Source organism: Tamandua tetradactyla, chromosome 10 (assembly GCF_023851605.1).
Source record: "Tamandua tetradactyla isolate mTamTet1 chromosome 10, mTamTet1.pri, whole genome shotgun sequence".
NCBI lineage: Eukaryota > Metazoa > Chordata > Mammalia > Pilosa > Myrmecophagidae > Tamandua > Tamandua tetradactyla.
In genome coordinates, this window is record NC_135336.1 from 105,923,806 (window position 1) to 105,943,087 (window position 19,282).

Sequence of the window (19,282 nt, forward strand, 5' to 3'; positions counted from 1 at the left end):
CCCCAGAAAACTGTGAAAGGGTGGGGGGTGGCAGTAATAGGATACATGAAAAATCAAGGAAAAGGGACCCTTAAAACAGGAGGAAAACCTCCTCACAGCACAAGGGATGCCTCCTCCCACCCTGCCTCCCCTGACCCGGTGCAGAGCTGGTCCAGGACAGGTCCCCTGCCCCGGCCTGGGGGCAACAGAGTGGCTCTCATGCACGTACTGCAGCATGTATGTCTGTGCCTGAAAGGCCGAACCACGACACTCGTCACTGGCCCAGAACTCGCCCAGCATGTGGCGGCGGCTCACAGAGCTTAGGAACTGGTAGGAGAACAAACTGCAGCTCGCCTGGGGCAAACTGCTAGCCAGGGGACATCTAGTGTAGCACCCAGGACCATGAGGAAATGCTGTTTCCTGGGGGGGGGGGGGCTTTTCTACATGTGAAAATGGGTGAGTTCCTAGAGCTACGTGCATACCCAGGAGAAGACACGTGCCCAGAAAATCTGGGGAGGACTCGATGCTTCTGCCTCGGGCTGTTCTCTAAACTCATTATTAGGACGGCTAAACTCTGAAGGAGGGCTCTTGCATAGGCTAATCTGCAAAGACTGAGAAAGGTGTTCCCTTTTTTCCTTCCTACTCTTCTCCTTGCCTTTCTCATTCTTTTAGCCCCTAGCATCCAAGGAAAGCTCTCCTGTAATACTAGCTGCATATAAACTTAAGGAACAGATACCTGAGTGTCTGAATTTCAGATAACACATAAAATATCAAAACATTCAGGCTGCAATATAACAGATACTAAAACTTTCGAAGGCATCATAGCTATGCCAGAAACCAATACATTTCTACTAAGTAAGAAGTACTACCAACATCTCAGGAGGTAAATTCCAAAATTAATTAGCATAGTTTAAAGTCAAGAACTCTAAATTCTATTCAACACCCACCAACATAAAGCAAAACAAAACAAAGCAAAAAACCCACAAACCTACCCACTCAACCCTTCCTCTTTCACTCTGGCTGCTGCTCTCTCACGTCTCCTGCAAACATCAGCTCATTGAGGCAATGCCGACCCTCTCCCAGTCTACTCAAGTGAAAAAAAGAGAGTGATGTGGGGCCGTGCACTCTAAACCTCAAGACTGCACACCCTGGGCTCCAGAGTCACTGCCAAACAGAAAAGCACAGAAAGCTGGAGCTGCCGCAAGCCCTGGCGGTTTTCAGTTTGAGCACGTGAAAAACGTGGGGCAGTGACAACAAGGCTATTTACCATGAATCACAGGTCAGGTGCTGTTCCAAAGACGGCGGAGAACAGTCTAGAGCCAGCAGAGCTTATCCTCCTGGTGCCCGGGACCATACAAAGTCAATGTCAATGAATATTGTTCAACCGTTTTCATCAGGATTTCCTAACCTTGACACACTACTGACATTTGGGGCCTGATAATTCTCCTTTGTGGGGGGGCTGTCCTGGGCACTGTCCCTGGCCTCCACCCACTAGATGACCACAGCAACCCCTCCCCAGCTGTGACATCAAAAATGTCTCCGGACATCGCTAGATGTTCCCTGGGGGAGGGGGGTGCAAAATCACTCCAGGTTAAGAACCACTGATTTAAATAAAAATCTCTGGGGGGCCAGTTTTTCCTTTCTTCACACCATTTTAAAACATTCTCCTCTCTCCCATCTCCTTAGAAAAGGAGTTTAATATTCCCCCTCTCTAACTGTGCTGATGTACTTAGTGCAGAAAACTGAGCTGCGTGGGCACTGCACGGGCACTTTAAGAAGGGGACTCTGGCCAGCAGGGGATGATCTGCAGGCCTCGAAGGGTTAGAAAGTCCGAGCGGATGAGTCTTAGCACGAATGAGGAGCAGTCTCTCTGACACAAAGCTCAGGAGTCAGGCCGGCTTTCGGCAGCCCTGAACTAACTCGCCCTTTGCAGTTGCTGCATGGACAGAATAAACCTGTCCTGCACCCCACAGCGCGGGCCCGAGAAAGAGACAAACTCTTCCTGCCTGTGCACATTATTTGCTGGGTGTTCCACTCAATTCCTGGAGCACTTGTGGGGATAAATGGGCCCTAACTGTCTCACACTAATATGGCTACAGCAATAACATATTAGGTGCAGTTACCCCAACTTCTGTGCATGTGCACGCTCGCTCAGAGGGGTACAACCTTTGACCAGTTATCTTCTTGGAAAGCTGACAACTAACGACATCTGGGTGCCACAGACACTGGACTTGGTTTTGTGTTAGTGATTCATGCAGCTTTACTCAGCGCTTGGTTCAATGTCAAGAACTCACAATGTTAGGGGAAAAAAGATCAATGTGAAGCAACTTGAGAGACTGTTGCAGTGAACTCTCGTTTGCCAACTAGGACAACAAGCAGGAACATTAAAACTCTTTACAGTCTTCTGGTGAGCACTGTGCTAAGAGATTTTAAGAATTATAATAATTTATGGGAACTGTGTTCACCTGTTAGAGGACAGAAAAACCGGTTATAAATACACGTACAGAGACACACACACATACGCATTTATCTGTCATCAGAACCTGAACGTAACATAAGTTCTAGAAAAAGCCTTGGAGTAAGAAAGAGTCAAGGGACAGGGGCATGACCCCTATATGACCCTGACTCGTGTGACTTTGACCATCCATTAACTCAATACATGCTTCTTGAGCCTCACTGAGTGTCAGCCGGTGTACAGTGTTGGGGTTTTAAGGTGGCAATAAGCTGGATTCTGCCTCCATTGGGGACGGAATCACACCCCCCTTAAAAGGCACCCTCAGGTCCCTCCCCCTAGAAGTGGGTATGAACCCATTTGTAATAGGCCTTGGGAGGCGTTATTAGTTAAGGTGCCCACATTAATCCAATAGGGTTTAAGGCCTTATAAGCAAAGGAAATTGGTCACAGAGAGAGAGAGGCCCTGGGAGCAGGCTAGAAGATGCTGCCATGTGACAGAAAAGTCAAGAAACTCCAAAGGTTGCCAGCCAGCCAGAAGATATTACACCCAGGAGGAAGCAAACCTAGCCTCTGAAACGGTGAGTTAATAAATTCCTGTTGTTAAGCCAAACCCATTGTGAGGCATTTGTTCTAGCAGCTGGGAAAAGTAAAACAGCCTCTAAGGAAGCAGTTGTAAAGGTGGGTTCTCTCATGTTTATCTGGTGCAAAATTTATAATTTGGGTAGCACATTATCTAATTTAACCTGTATGGTTTGTTTACAATTACAGTTGAACATTGTAATTACACAGAGTCTTGGATAGAGAGTGAGAACTTGCTGGAGGTTAGTGTGATGCCCGGATATATCCCAGAGTAATCTGGACAGAGAATACAAAAGTATTTGCAAAGGACTGGGGAGAAAGGAGGAAATACTCAACTTTCCCAACTGGGGAATTCCTGACATTCTCACAAGTAGTGGGGACAACCCATTCTAATAGGCTGAGCCCTCAATCTTGGGGTTTACCCCTACGAAGCTTATTTATGCAAAGGAGAAGCTAAGCCTACTTAACAATTATGGCTAAGAGGCACCCCCAGAGAATGTCTTTTGTTGCTCAGGTGCAGCCTCTCTCTCTCTAAGCCAACTCCACTGGTAAACTCACTGACCCTCCCCACTACATGGGACATGACTCCCAGGGGTGTAAATCTCCTTGGCAACATGTGACAGAACTCCTGGGATAAACTGGCATTAAGGGATTGAAAAAACCTTCTTGACCAAAAGGGGGAAGAGAGAAATGAGAAAAAATAAAGTGTCAATGGCTGAGAGATATCAAACAGTCGAGAGGTTATCCTGGAGGTTACTCTTATGCATTATAGAGATATCCCATTTTTAGTTTATGGTGTATTGGAGTGGCTGGGGGGAAATATCTAAAACTATAGAGCTGTGTTCCAGTAGCCTTGTTTCCTGAAGATGACTGTGTAACTCTATAGATTTTACAATGTGAATGTGTGATTGTGAATACCTTGTGTCTGATGCTCCTTTTATCCAATGTATGGACAGATGAGTAAAAAAAAAAAAAGGATAAAAAATATAATATGGGGAGATAAAGGGTAAAAATTGGGTAGATTGAAATACCTGGGTCAATGAGAGAGAGGGGTAAGGGGTATGGGATGTATGAGTTCATTTTTTTCTTTTTATTTCTTTTTCTGGAGTGAAATAAATGTCCTAAAAATGATCATGGTGAAGAATATACAATTATGTGATGATATTGCAAGTGACTGATTATATAAAATGTTTGGATTGTATGTATATGGATATATCTCAAAAAAAAAACACAAACTAGGAAATGGAAAACCACTTCTGATCCATGTGAAAACTTGACATAGTCCAAGCACACATTTTTGGATCAGCTTCTCAAGTTCCAAGACAGCTGCCAGAGATGATCCTTTGAACCCTACTGATTATTTGGGTTTCTTGAGTTTATGGGGCATTCCAAAGGACTCCAGGCATAAGACTGCACGCCCAGAGCCTGCCAATCCCAGTGGACAGGACTGGCAAGGGTGACACAGTGGGTGTTTGGGGAAGCAGGAGCAGCATGTTGCAGAATCAAATGGAAACTTCTGCAAGTACAAAGGCTTCTAAACCCCCCTGTCCAGCTGCACATCAGCTCTTAAAAAGGGTCCTATTAACAGAGGTCAATCACTGTGGCATCTCTCGAAATAGTTAACACACTGAATGTGAGTGCCTGCGTTATAACTCTCCAGAAACGCAGGAGGCTGTGTAGACTCACTCATCTGAACAGAGATACATTTATTTTCTCCCATTCCTGAGCAGTGACAAAAAGCCCAAACCAAACCAAACAGAAAACCCCCGTGTACCCTTTCATATGCGTGAGCCTTATAAGCTCCTCCAAGGTACAGCTCAAATTTGTCAAGATGTTTTGCTTTTCAAGTTCTTCCCAACAATGAAACCTGGCTTTGTTGTTTTTTCACATCGAGTCAGCCTGGCACCGCGGGAAGAAGACGGACTTGGGATTCAGCACGTGGGTGAGAATCTCAGCCCAGCAGTTTGCAGACTGGGTGATCCCTGGAAATCCTTTTAACTCCTGAGTCCCCTGTAAGTGGGGATAATTCTGAGCACAGGAATTAAATGTGACCATGCCCAGACAGCATGCACTCAGCCCAGTCCACGGCACCCGGCAGACGCCCGGTAAGCAGGCATTCGTTCCTTCACCAAAGTATACCTGAGAGTTCATGTCTTCCTCTCTGTGCCCTCTGCAAAATGTGGCAGTCTCTCTCTAAGCCAGCTCGGCAGGTGAACTCACTGCCCTGCCCCTGCATGGGACATGACTCCCAGGGGAGTCAACCTCCCTGGCAACGTGGGACAGGATTCCCGGGGATGAGCCGGGACTCAGCATCATGGGATTGAGAAAACCTTCTTGACCAAATGGGGGAAGAGAGAAATGAGTCAAAACAAAGTTTTGGTGGCTGAGAGATCTCAGAGTCGAGAGGTTATCCCGGAGGTTATTCTTATATAGGTCTCCCTCCTTGGTTTACGGCGTAGTGGAGAGGCTGGAGGGAGCGCCTGAATCTGCTGAGCTGGGCTCCAGTGGCCGTGGTTCTTGACGACGACTGTATAACTGTATAGATCACAATGTGACCGTGTGATTGTGGAAACTCTCTGTCTGATGCTCTTTGTATCCAGGGTATGGACAGATGAGTAAAAAAAAAAGTAGATAAAAGGCAAATAAACAATAGGGGGACAAAGGGTCAAATAAAATTGGGTAGACGGAAATACTAGTGATAAATGAAAGGGAGGCCTAAGGGGTAATATATGAGTTGTTTTTTTTGTATTTCTTTCTCTGGAGTGATGCAAATGTTCTAAAAAATGCTCATGGTGATGAATGCACAACCATGTGATGATATTGTGAGCCACTGATTGCACACCATGTATGGACTGTATGTGTGTTAAGATTTCTCAAAAAATAAATTTAAAACAAACAAACAAAAATCATGGCCAGATGGGTAACTCTGAGACGGCACAGGACTCAAGGCACTGTACCAGGTACTAAGCTTCCCCTCACTAACGATCTCCTCCTCCAGGCACAGGAGTTCATCTGCCTGGACTTGGGACTTCTCCTTTGGTAAAAGAGATGCAGCGAGGTTCCCCCAGAGAACATGTGTGTTTTGCCAAATAGAAAACTCCAAAGAAATATAAAACATCACCCCAGCGCCTGCGCCTTCCCATGCCCCCTGGGCCTCTGCATTCCTTTTCCCATTCCATGTGAGGGAGAGAAATGAAACAAGATGTGTGTCCACCTGCCTGTGCTCTCAGTCCCAGAGAGCTGGCCAGGTAAGTGCTGCTAGCGCCTCACGGCCCAGGCCCACCTGTCACATCTCCGAGCCCTCCCCGAGGCCGGGCCCACCTGTCACATCTCCGAGGCCGGGCCCACCTGTCATAGATCTCCGAGCCCTCCTCGAGGCCGGGCAGCAGGCCCATGATGAATGCCTGCAGGCTGGGCAGCAGTAGCTTCTGCAGCGGAAGGAAGTACTTCTCGTACAGGCCCAGCAGCACCGGCCGCACCGCCATCGCCGCATTCGCTAGCAGCGGGAAGAGCCCACAGCTGTGAAAAAGAGAAAAGGGACAGGGGGATGGAGGACACACCTCATCCCAAGTTCCAAGGGACAGACCTCTACGTGGGTAACGGGGAGCACGTCTGCGTGGGGGGTTGCAGAGCGCGGCTAAGGGAGAGCAGGTGTGTGGGGCAAGCTTGCTGAAAACCTATTTAGAGGAAAACCTGGAAGGAGGTATTCCAGGTGAACGGAGAGGGGCTGGTGGCTGACGTCTGCACCACCCACCCGCACGTTTTGCTGGTGTATCGTCTTCTCATCTTGTGAAATGGAGGACGGATCCCTTGGACAGTAAAAGGTGGAGAAGCACTGGTACCTGTAGAGAAACAAATCCTTGGCCAGCCATTTGGTGCCCACGATTTTAAAGATGATCTCATAGGTCTCCAGGGCTTTCAGGTGCACGCCGCTGGGCAGGGCCGGGTGCAAACACTGCGCGAGCCTCTTGCTGATGGTGAGCCGCCGGGGCAACAGGGAGTACCTCAGGTTACTCTGCAGAGCCTGAAACACAAGAGGGAGACGATGCCTACGACAATGTAAATAAATCGGAGGCGCCCGGGAAGGAGAGAAGGCGCGGGAGGTCCCAGGGAGGCCCCAGCACCAGAGCCGAGAGGGGGCCGCATGCTGGGCGCTGGGAGGGAGGCCGTGCTTCTCCACCTGCGGAAGCTGCTCATCGTGCACAGGCTGACCAGGACTCAGGCCGGATGGAGACCAAGTCCTCCCGCCCCTAAGGAAGAGACTGGTTTTGTGTCCCTGAAGCCCCAGGGTTGCTGTCCAGGGAGAGGAAAGGTGCTGAAGGGCCCAGCTTTCTCCAGCTCTGAGCAGGGAGCTCACAGCGAGGAGCGGGGACCGCGCTGCCCGGGACTTCAGGCAGCTCTGCCAGCTGGTGACATGCTGGGGGTGGGTGCGGGGGTCACCAGACAGCCCGGGCCTGAGCAGCGGCATTCCTAACACGGGGCTCCCACAGCCGCGCAGGCCTCGTCTGCAGGGTCCTCTGGCACCTGCAGCGGGAAGAAGCTGGGGGGGTGCACGAGGGAGGCCGCAGTGGGGGGGGGGGGGGCACAGGGCAGGTGGCGCCTGACAACCGAGGCTCTGTCAACAATCCGCACAGCTAGTTCTTTTTTGCTCATGCAAATACAAATATTGACTGAAAGCCTGCAGGGTGGAGTCCACGCTTCCTGAAAAGCCGTTCAAGGGCCCCTGGGGTCCGACGCCTGCCCATCTCCTCCCACCTCTTACTACCCTGGCTTCGAACCCCCAGGGTTTGGGATTCCTGCCTGCCCCCCCACCCGCACTGTCCCTCCACCCAGAGGCCTTTCCCGTCCGCCTTGCCAGCTTTTCCTTGCATGGGACATGGCTGAGGCGGCCCTACTATGGGGTCACGGGCCACCGCTGCTCTCAGGACCCTGCTCTAACCGTCGGGGGGGGAGCAGCCTGAGGATGGGCCCCTCACTCACCGGGAGGTTGTCAGCTCACGGTGCTGTGTCCAGGGACCACCCCAGGCATGCAATGCCCACGGACTCCAGTGCCTGGGTCGCTGGGTCTGGGCCAGATGGCCTTAGAGCCGTGCCAGCTCCGCGTTTATATCCCAAGAGAACAACTCTGCCTCTAACACGCTGAGGTTATATGGAAGGACAGGGAAGACGGGCACAAGGATAGCTTTCCTGAAAAGCCTTTGGTCTAAATGAACTCCCAAGTTTGATAGACATATTCGCTAACAAAATAGGATACAAGCGAAATTGAAGAACTATCTTCAAAACTTCATTCATGAGTCTAAGACCTTAAAACAGAGGAAAGGGCAACAACCTAATTCGAAAAATGTGCTGCTGTCCAAAAATGAAAAGGATTGAGAAGGTGATTAAACCACATAACATAACTAACCGCTATAGCTGAAATAAAATGAACGTGGGAAATGTACAGAATGCACATTTTATTACAGAAATTTTCAAACACACAGGCAGAAAGAACAGCCCAGCTTCAACAATTCGCAACTCCTGGCTGATCCTGAAGGCGCGGCCTTTAAAAAACAATTTCTATAACTCGGCGATTCAATAATAACGTGGGAAAGGCCTTTCTCCATGAATTCAAGACTAGAGAGCTAAAATCTGTCTTCCCCTGGAACAATTACTTTTGGCAAGGCACGGTTTTCTCTTTTTAAGTCACAGCCTACTCTCATGTCTGCACCACGTGCTCTGAGGCCTTCTGCCGCTTGGCATGCAGCCTCTGACCTTCAGAGGTCGCCAGGGTGTCAGTGTCCCCCCCCCACCCCCGCTGTGAGAGGGTGACCCCACACCTATGCCCACGTGAACTCAGGGGAACTCCAGGTTCAAATGCGCCTATGACTTACCCTGGCCAACGAGATGATGGAGTGATATGTGTCATCTCTGCGCACGTATTTTAAAAGCCAACTCAAGGCACACCAGGTTCTGATCTCCCTGGCTCTGAGACCAGGGAAACTTGGGTTGAGATGAAGCCCTTTTCAGCCTGGGAACTAGAGACAGCAGAACCCCTCACTGGCCCAGAAATCTACCAGGCTGTAAAAGACACTGAGATTTGAGGATTCTTTGTTACTACAGAATAACTTCCCCACCCTGACTGATACATTTTGTTTCATATAAATACCATTACAAGGAACTACAACCATTCATTTCAAATGAATGGAGCTGACTGCTATGTTTTTTTTCCCCTCATTCACGTATGTTACCCACTTAATTCAATTTGAAAAAGACATAGGAAAAAAAATAACAGTCAAGAACTGAAGCTGTGATCAAATCGTGTGGAATGTACTTGCTCATTATATGCTGACCATGTGCTTATTAATCCATGAGGACAAGGCGAGTCCAAGACAGGGGATCAGTGTCTGGTGGGAAAGACACACCAAAGACGAAGTCATCTGTTCACCAAATTAGGCAGGCCTTAGTCTTCTCCTTCGAAAGCGCAGCAAGAACAAAGGATGCGGAGAGGGAGCACTTAGAAAAACGAGTGGCTGTGCATCCTCCCTGACAAGTAAACTACGGAGTAAAACCACAAGGAGATGCCATATTTCTTTTTCAGCTATCTGACTGGCAAATATATAAAAGTTTGATCATATGCTGTGTTCGTGAGCATGCAAAGGTAAAGGATTTCCACCAGCAAAGTGTACGAGAGCCAACTGACACAAGACTGGGGGAAAATTTGGCAATAGCTATCAAAATAAAAATGGCACTTACCCTCTGACCTAAGAATTCCATTTCTAGGAATTTATCCTCCATGTGTATAAAATGATGGATGTACAGACATTGTCTCTTACCACAAAATGATGACTTAAAGGTTTTTTTAAAATGAACTAGTTTAATAAATTAATAAGGCACGGTATTTCTATGCAGTTAAACACTAAGAACCCATCTAAAAAGAAAGGGGCAACTCTATGTGCACTGTGTGTGTGTGTGTGTATAGTTCTAAAAAATCAAGATGCCAAGCAGTGTGTACAATGACCTCATTTAAATTAAACAGGGGAGCATATACACGCTTTTCTAATTACAGACTATTTTCGGAAGGCTCTATAAGATGTTTAACAATTATTGCTTCTCAGGAGGGAAATCGAGACAATGGGGAGGAGGTCAAGAAGATGACATTTTTCATGGAACAGGCTTTACACCTTCAAACTTTTCCCCATGTATACCACCACCCCACCCTCCCACCCCCAAATTTAATTCCAGCAAACATTAATGGTCCAGTGTAATTTGTTACTGGACTTACTGCAAGGACGTTGAAGCCAGTTATTTATTCATTTATAGAATATTCACTGAGAGGCACATGAATCATGATACCTATAAAATAATCAATAATCCTGCTTATCTAAGGCCTTAGGGTCTGGTGGGGGATAAATACTTCCACAGTTCCAGTTCCAAGGGCCCGTTTACTATATTGAAATGGCCTCTTCCTGGTAAGGACCCGCAGGGGCAATCTCCTTCCACCAGGAAATGCCTTTCCAGAGGACCTGGTAGCTGTTTGCTTTTATCTTAGCAATACAGTCAAACTCTGCACCTGATTCGATTCCCTCGTCTCGCCGACCCTGGGAAAATTCACAGGTGATGCGCTGCTGACTTTTAGCATCTCTAGGCCTCGCCCCCACTGTGTGGGCAACATGAGGCCTGGGTTGTACAGAATGTTCTGGAAAGTGTCTGAGGAAGGAATGAGCAGTGCACAGGCCTACATGGCCAGGATGGACAGGTTCAGGGGAAGAAGAGAGCCATGGAGCTCGTGAACAAAGTTCACCAAACCCAGAGCTGGGGACAGGCAGACAGAGCGTGCTAGACATTCCACGCAGCTGTTACAACACTGGACCGAGTATCACTTTCATCACTGAGTAATGAGGCTCAATGAGCATCTGTGTCACGGGGACCGTGAGTGTTAACACGCTTGCCTGCACTTAACAAGTGCTGCCACACCAAGGCTAACACCAGTGTCTAAGTACATGTGCTCGGGAGGTGGAGCCGCAAATTCTGGTTGCACCATTTGCTAGCTGTGCCGGTTTCTTAACCTTTCTGGGCTGCGGTTTCAACTGCAGAAATGGGGATAATGGAACCTCATAAAGTTGCAAGCATCAAATGAGATGCCAGCATGTAAGGAATTTCGTACAGAGCCTGGCAGTCAGCCATCAATGAATGCAGGCTCTGAAAATCACAAATTGAAAATAAGCACAAGCCTCCAAAATGGAAACAAAGTGCACTGCGTTTGAGGGGATCCTCTGAACCCAGTCACTTAATGTCCTTTATTGTTACAAATTCAAGCAAGGACCCTTGTTAGATGCATCCATGAGAGAGACAGCAGGATATATTGTGTAAGAAAGGAAAGTCTCAAACAGCTGTATATTTGGGGTTGAGATCAACTGTAGATCTAAAATATGTGGAGAATTCTAAGAGATACAAGAAGAAAATTTACAGGTGAGAAGAGACGGAGTTGAAGAAGTTGAAATTTCCTTTTAAGAAAACAAAGAAAAAGATAATTAGCAATTAATTTTTACGATTGAAAGGAAAAGGGTGGGCCACGGTGGCTCAGCAGGCAGAGTTCTCACCTGCCATGCCAGAGAATTCCCGTGCTGCCCACGCAAACAACAACAAAAGATTGAAAGGAAAGGGAAATTACTACTTCTTAAATGATACTTAATTACAATATCTAATGAAACATTTTGCAAAGTCAGAGCCATGAGACTGGAGATTAGATCTGCAGGATGAAAATGGTTTTTCATTTAGTAGATTCAAAGCACATACGGAAATAAAGGACTACATGATTTAGTGACTTAGAGCTCCTTGCCCCTGGCATAGACTGTATCCATGTAAGAAATGGGGTTTAGATCCTATTGAAAAACATCATCTGAGTTAGCACCACCAAGTAGCTTCACAACAACCTGCTGGGGGCAGTGCCACAATGGCTCAGTGGCAAACTTCTAGCCTGCCATGTTGGAAACCCAGGTTCGATTCCCAGTGCCTGCCTACGCCCAAAAAACCCCACCACCCTGCTGGGAAGTGCCTGAAGGGAAATAATCACACAACTCCTGGTGCCATTAAGGAGACAGCACTCTTCTGCCGTCACCCCTTACCCTCTGCACAGAAACTGCAGGGATAAGATCCTGCGGCGAAGAACTGGTCACCTCTGATTAGTAGGAAAAGCCACCGTGATGGTTCCCACTCTGACACCACGATTCTGCCCTTAACGAGAATTCTCCATGACGCCCTTCATGGCTCGCTAAGGGCTCCCACACAGCCCTGGGAGGAATAGCTCCACATTTTTAGGGAAAACTCTGATGGATGCTGTTGTACAAAGACTCCTATTCCCTCCCCAAATTCAGGCCAGGAAAGTTGATTTCTTAGAAGAAACTGTGTGAGTTTCCTTAATCTAAAGCAACAAGAATTATTGAGTAATTCTTTTTTCCCTCTGTTTGCTAAAGATTCTGAACTAAGCGTGGTACTCAGATGCAACCACTCCCGCCAGCCAGCCTTGCTTCTGAAGCTCTCCTGCTCCTGAGCTGCCAACTTCAAGGCCCCTGGACATAAGCGTTCACCGCTGCTGCCGCCACGTTTAGGCCCCAAGGAAACTTCTAGGTAGGCACCCAAGGAAGGGGTGGTGCTGCATCCTCTCTCAGAGGAGGCATCAGGCCTGACCTTCATAGCCACCACTGCTTTTGTATAAAAAAAATGTACTTGGACCAGCCCTTGTTAGGAGATTTCAAAACCCCATCAGGATGGTGGCGTGAGACGTTTTAGGGCTCCTTCCACGGCCTTGAACAACCAGCAAGAATAAAGCTCAAGAAAACTGTAACAGGACATCAAGGTGAGCAACAAGGTGAGTGCCAAATCAGGAATGGGGCTATTGAAAAGCGGTAGGAACTCGTGGTGCCCCAGCTGCCCCACCCAGCAGCTCAGCGCAGAGCTGGCCCATGCACCCGGAGTGGATCCCTGCTCCCAGTTCCGGGGGGAGCAGAGGCAGCCCTGTGGGCATGCCTATCTGGCCCAATCTGTCTGGTGAAGGCCTGGAGGACCTGCTGCCCCAGAACCTACCCTGTGTGTAGAAGGCTCCTAGAGCTCTCCTCCAAATGCTGAGGGAGAGTAGTCAGGTCGTGCTGCCTGAGGCAAGGGGTTGTTAGCTATAGGACACACAGTGCAGTGCCTGGACTGTGAGGAAACTGTTTCCTAGAAAAGAGGGGACATTTGTAACCATAGGGGGAAATTCCTAGGGCCACGTGTGCATGGCCAAGACAAGACACATGCAGGGAAAGGATCAGGGAGGCCCTCACCCATTGGCCTGGGACTGTTCTCTGAACTCACTGCATGGGTTGGTCCTGAAGGAGAGCACTCCACACAGGTCAGTCTGCAAAAACTGGGAAAGGTATTTTCATTTTTTTCCTTTGTTTCTTCTGTTAGCTCTGGCATTCAAAGAATACTCTCTCATAATGCTAGCTGGATACAAACCTAAGGATAAGACAACTCAGGGTCTAAATTCCAATGATAACACCTTAAAATATCAAAATATCCAGGTTGCAACAAAAGGTTACAAAAGATACGAAGAAACAGGGAGTGAGGCCCAGGCAATGGAGAAGATTAAAGCATTAGAAACCACCAAAAAGAAGGACCAGACCTGCAACATATCAGAGGAAGACTGTCTTAGACCGCAGTAATGTAAATTTTAAGTTCCCTAGAGGGGTTCAACAGCAGATTGGAGCTGGCTGAAGAAAGAATTGGGAGAACTTGAAGATGAGACCACTGGAATCATCTGGTCTGAGGAGAAAGAAGAAAGAATGAAGAAAAGTGAGCTGAGCCTGTGGAACCTCTGGGATATTACTACGCATACACCAGTATATGCATTGGGGGGATCCCAGAGGAAGAAAGAAAAGAGCGAATATTCAAATAAATAATGTCTGAAAACTTCCCAAATCTAATAAATGACATGAACAGACACATTCAAGATGCTCAATGAACTCCAAACAGGATAAACCCAGAGTCCATCCACAACATTTATAACCAAACTGTTAAATACCAAAGATAAAGAGCAAATTCTGAAAGCTACAAGAGAAAAACAATATGCCACATACAAAGAAGCCTCAATAAGAGCAACTGCCAATTTCTCATTGGAAACCATGAACACAAGAAGGCAGTGGGATGACATATTTAAAGAAAGTGCCGAAAGCCCTAAAACATGCAAAAGAGAGTTTTGCAAGTTGAAAGCAAAGGACCACAGACAACAGAGTGAAGCTGTAGGAAGAAATGAAGAGTCCTGGTAAGGATGATGACATTGGTAAATATAAATGCCAATACGGCTGTATTTTTGGTCTGTATCTCCACTTTTCACTTCCTGTAGGGTCTAATAGGCAAATGCATAAAATGTAATGATAAATCAGAACTGCTGGACTTACATATAAACATGTAATTTGTGATAAAAACTACATAAAGTTGGGGGGATGAAGGATATATAGAAATATGGTCTGTGTATCTTACTGAGGTTAAGGTGCTATCAAAGTAAAAAAAAGATTGTTATAGATTTAGGATGCTAAATTTAAGGCCTATAGAAACAGTGAAGAGAATACTGAAGAATATGCAAGCTCACTGAGTCATAAATTGGAGTATGGGTTCCCAGGGGCAGGGAGAGGGAGAATGTGAGGCTGAGACATAATGGATGTAGAGCTTCTGTTTGGGGAGGTGGGAAAGACTTGGTAGCAGAAGGTGGTGAGGGTATCACAATATTGTGAATGTGATTAATCCCACTGAATGGTATGATCGAGAATATTTGAGATGGGAAAGTTTATGTTGTATATATAGTCCTACAATAAAAAAAAAGAAGAAGGGCGGGTCACGGTGGCTCAGTGGCAGAGTTCTCACCTGCCATGCCGGAGATCCGGGTTTGATTCCCGGTGCCTGTCCGTGCAAAAAAAAAAAAAAAGAAAAAGCTGTTAAAGACACAATGACAATTTAAGGCAATACATGATTCTGGACCTAGCAAGAGAGGGGGAAAGGCTCTAAAAGACATTATTGTAACGTAAAAAAAAATTGGAATATAGACTGTAAGCTTTATATCAATGTTAATTGTATTGAATTTGATAACTGTTCTCAAGGTGATTACATTAAGTGAACATCCTTGTCCTTAGGAAATGTACATGGCAGTATTAAGTGTTCAAGGAGCACGGTGTATACAACTGCGCCAGTTTGAAGCTATTATTTACCCCCGAAAAGCCATGTTTTAATCCTGATCTTATCTTGTGGGGACAGCTGTTTCTTTAAATCCTGATTCAATACTGTAGGCAGAAACTTTTGATTAGATTATCCCAACAGAGAAGTGGCATGTCCAGTTGAGGGTGTGACCTTTGATTAGATGGAGATGTGACTCCACCCATTCCAGGTGGGTCTGGATTAGTTTAATGGAGTCCTTTAAAAGAGGAAACATTTTGGAGAGAGCAGAGTTGACACAGATGCCAACACTTGGAGATCAGAGACATGGATGTTTGGAGATGTCTGGAGCCCAGAAGACATTGCTGTGTGCCTTTCCATGAGATGCTAAGCAAGCCAGAACCTGGAGAGAGCCAAGGGAAGCCAAGAGGAGATGAAAGCCAGCTCCAGAAAAGCAAAGTGAGGAACCCCCAAAGGAACAGAGGCTGAAAGCAATGAAGCCCAGGAACAAGGGACCAGTAGAAGCCATATGACTTCCCAGCTGATACGTGTTCCTGACCCACTGGCCTTTCTTGAATTAATGTATCTTTCCCTGGATGCCTTAGTTTGGACATTTTCATAGGCTTAGAACTAAACTAAACTTGTAACTTACTAAATTCCTTTTTAAAGTGGTGTTCCATTTCTGGTATGTTGCATTCCAGCAGCTTAACAAACTAATACAATAACCTACCATCAAATGTTCACTAAATGGGTTGATAGGGAGATAGACACTCAGGTATAGACAGATTGATAGGGCAAATGTAGCAAAATTCTGCAACTGGGGGATTGGGGTTTGGCGGAGTTCTCTGTATGGGGTCTGCATTGTTTTTGTAACTGTCCTGTCAACTTGAAAGTATTTCAAACAACAACAACAAAGACAAACAGCATCCCCAGCAGCCAAGCCAGCGAAGGTTGGAAGAGCAACCAACTCTTCAGTGGTCCCTGCCCACCAGACCCTCCGTGGGCCAACTGAAGATGCTCTCCTGCCCAGTGAAAAACGGGACTGGTTTGACCAATTCCTGAAGTGACCTGAGCACCGACTGAGTTTTCAATCCTCAAGTAGCACACCAACCACCTAGAACCTCTTCCCGCCTCCTAAGCCTAAGAACTCCTCATAGCTCCTCATTTATGGGGGTTTCCTTGCCCCATAAATTTGCGAGTCGGTCTTAAAGTTCTGGCCGTCTTTCTTTAATTCTGCTGCATGGCTTTCCTCACCCTTTGCCCAACAGCACGCCCAGCCCCCACCTGGCAAGGTGGCTGGCACCACGACAGACTGGACCTGGCTAAAAATACTGGAAGCTCTGACGCATTTGGATGCCAAGAAGGAAGCTCTTGGCTCACTGGACCAACTCTCAAACTGGCTTCCTGAGTCACGCCCTTGAGTGCAAACCAGAAAACTCCTTCTCTCATCTCCAGCCTTGGTGAATTGGTGGGTGGGGGTCAAATGGAGTCACAAGCTAAGAATGATCCACTCTTTTTCCCAAAATCATCCCCCTTTCACAGCCGTCGCCCAGTGGCCCAGGAGCGTCCATGGCTGGGAACGCAGTGGGGCCAGGAAGCACTGCCTTCATCTACTCAAGCTCTGCCCAGGTGGTCTTCTTTCGGCAAGAAATGTCCCCCTTGGAAAAAACTCAAGAAATCCTCCCAGGGCAGTTTCATCACTTGGGCCAGGTGTTTCCAGAAACCAGCAACCTGAACAATGCTTAATGCATAGTTTGAATTAGGAGTTAAACAATATATATTTTTAAAAGAATTTAAAAATAAAATTCTTTAAAATGGGAAGAATTCCTCTATAACTATAGAATAAACATCTCAGAGAAACAGATGAATTAGGAAGGGAAAAAATGGCCATGATTTTAAAGTCACTTCTACAGTGCTAAACAGAAAAGAAAAAGAATGATTAAATAGGAGGAAATGAAACTTTCTTATTTACTCCACTTTGGACTATAAAATATTTTTAAAGCACTCCTTCAGTTATAATTAAAATATAATTACAATATTTTAAACCTTGTAGGCTCAGCAGGCTGACATGAAAACAAAATAATAAAATACAGGTACAAAATATAAATTTGAAAAAAAGTCAGAACCACATCACAGCTTCATTAATATAGACCAGGAAGTGTCACTTTTCCATGTACAAGAAAACTTCTATGTTGTGCTTTGTTCTACATTGGCATTACACAATCTGACAGTACGATTTTGTCCAAAACACTGGGTGGTTCTACGTAGAAAAGATGATTACAAATTCCAGGGACTCAAAGGGTCATTTAACAATACGGGGATTTTATGTTCCATACAGGAGGAGGAGTTTGATTTAGCCTGTTAACAGAAACTTAAAATTTTGTCTTTGAAAGGTTCCTGAAGAGTTAAGAGTGCCAACTGCTCTCACACAATGTCCACACTGCTTGTCCACAAAGAAACATAAGCAAGCCCACTTACAAGCGTCTGTCTCATCAAGCCAATGAGGAGCTGCCCTGATGGTGGTTAAACCCTGGGCCCGGCTTCCTCCTGGAAGTCTGTTTGGCTCTGTAAGGATGTTGGCTTCTTGCCAGAAAGCTAAAGCTGCAGGACAATCCAATAACACAATCCAGGAAGCACAGGGTTGGACACTCATTTAAATGCTGGCCATGGGATGCCAAAGGGGCTCCTCACACAGGAGAAGAGAACCCACACTGAGCAGTGACAAGCTGGCCAGGAGCTCCATCCACTGAAGTAGCCCAAGTACCGACAGCAAAGAGCGCCATCCCTTACTTGAAATGCAAGTGACCTGGTCACTCTGCGAGCCGAACAGAGGTGGCAAGAGACAAGGTTGGAGAAGCACCTCACCAAGGCCCTTGCAAGCCATTTTGGGGAGGTGGAATTTCATGGGTAGCTGGTAATATCTGCCTCTGTTTAAACAGGGGAGTGACAGCAGTACAACATCTCTGTAAACACAGGCACTTCCTTCTCAAAAAGGTCAACAAGGGAAATATCACTCTATTACACTCAGATGAGTCCACTGAACTGGCACACCAAACCAAGGGGAATGCTCCAAGTTTTGACTCTCAGCAAGGGTTTCGTCATCCACAGCCCACAGTCCTAGCTTGCAATAAAGCTGCTGGAGTGGAACAGGATACTCTTGCTTAATTTTACCTGCTGCAACAGTCAGAGGCAGGCATTTGACCAAACAACCACAGCATCAAAGAAAACCTAACAAGGTTGGGGTTTATGTAAATTACTCCTTTTGAATCAGTGTTACGTTCTTATTTAGGTTAATAAGCTAATATTAAAACTTGTGGTTTCTAAGCAAATACATTGCCTGGGTAGTAGTACAACTGAAGGTTGAAGATGCATGCCATTGGTGATGTTTAAAAATGCACCCAAAAGGTAAAGGCAGCTAATCCAGAGAGCAGTGGAAAGTTCAACATCTGGCAAGACTTGCTAAACATCTGTGGAAAGGACGGCACTGCTGAAGGCCAGGGCTGGGTTCTTGGCTGGCACTTCACCCAGGGCTGGCTCTGCTGTAGAGGGTCGGCTTTGCTGGTCCAACTTGGAAGAAAGAGATCTGAAAGTCTGTGGAGAGGGCAGCAGGATAGGGACCACAGGTTTTGAGGCAGGCAGACCTGGGGCTGAACTGGGTTCCACGACCATCATTTGCCCACCCTCTCCCAAGCACCTGGCCACTCTGCCCTCTCCATCATCTGCCCACCCTCTCCCAAGCACCTGGCCACTCTGCCCTGTCCATCATCTGCCCACCCTCTCCCAAGCACCTGGCCACTCTGCCCTCTCCATCATCTGCCCACCCTCTCCCAAGCACCTGGCCTCTCTGCCCTCTCCATCATCTGCCCACCCTCTCCCAAGCACCTGGCCTCTCTGCCCTCTCCATCATCTGCCCACCCTCTCCCAAGCACCTGGCCTCTCTGCCCTCTCCATCATCTGCCCACCCTCTCCCAAGCACCTGGCCACTCTGCCCTCTCCATCATCTGCCCACCCTCTCCCAAGCACCTGGCTTCTCTGCCCTCTCCATCATCTGCCCACCCTCTCCCAAGCACCTGGCCTCTCTGCCCTCTCCATCATCTGCCCACCCTCT

At 47.1% G+C, this 19,282-nt stretch overlaps 1 protein-coding gene across 4 annotated transcripts in view; it reads right to left on the minus strand.

Moving 5' to 3' along the window:
* DOP1B (DOP1 leucine zipper like protein B) overlaps nucleotides 1-19,282 on the minus strand; it is a 130,790-nt gene that overhangs the window by 86,374 nt on the left and 25,134 nt on the right. For all 4 annotated transcript variants that reach the window (XM_077119110.1, XM_077119111.1, XM_077119109.1 and 1 more), the window contains 2 exons: nucleotides 6,855-7,036; nucleotides 6,361-6,531 (listed from right to left, as the gene is read on the minus strand). In XM_077119110.1, the coding sequence (XP_076975225.1) occupies nucleotides 6,361-6,531; nucleotides 6,855-7,036 (353 nt within the window). The remainder of the gene's footprint in view (nucleotides 1-6,360; nucleotides 6,532-6,854; nucleotides 7,037-19,282) is intronic.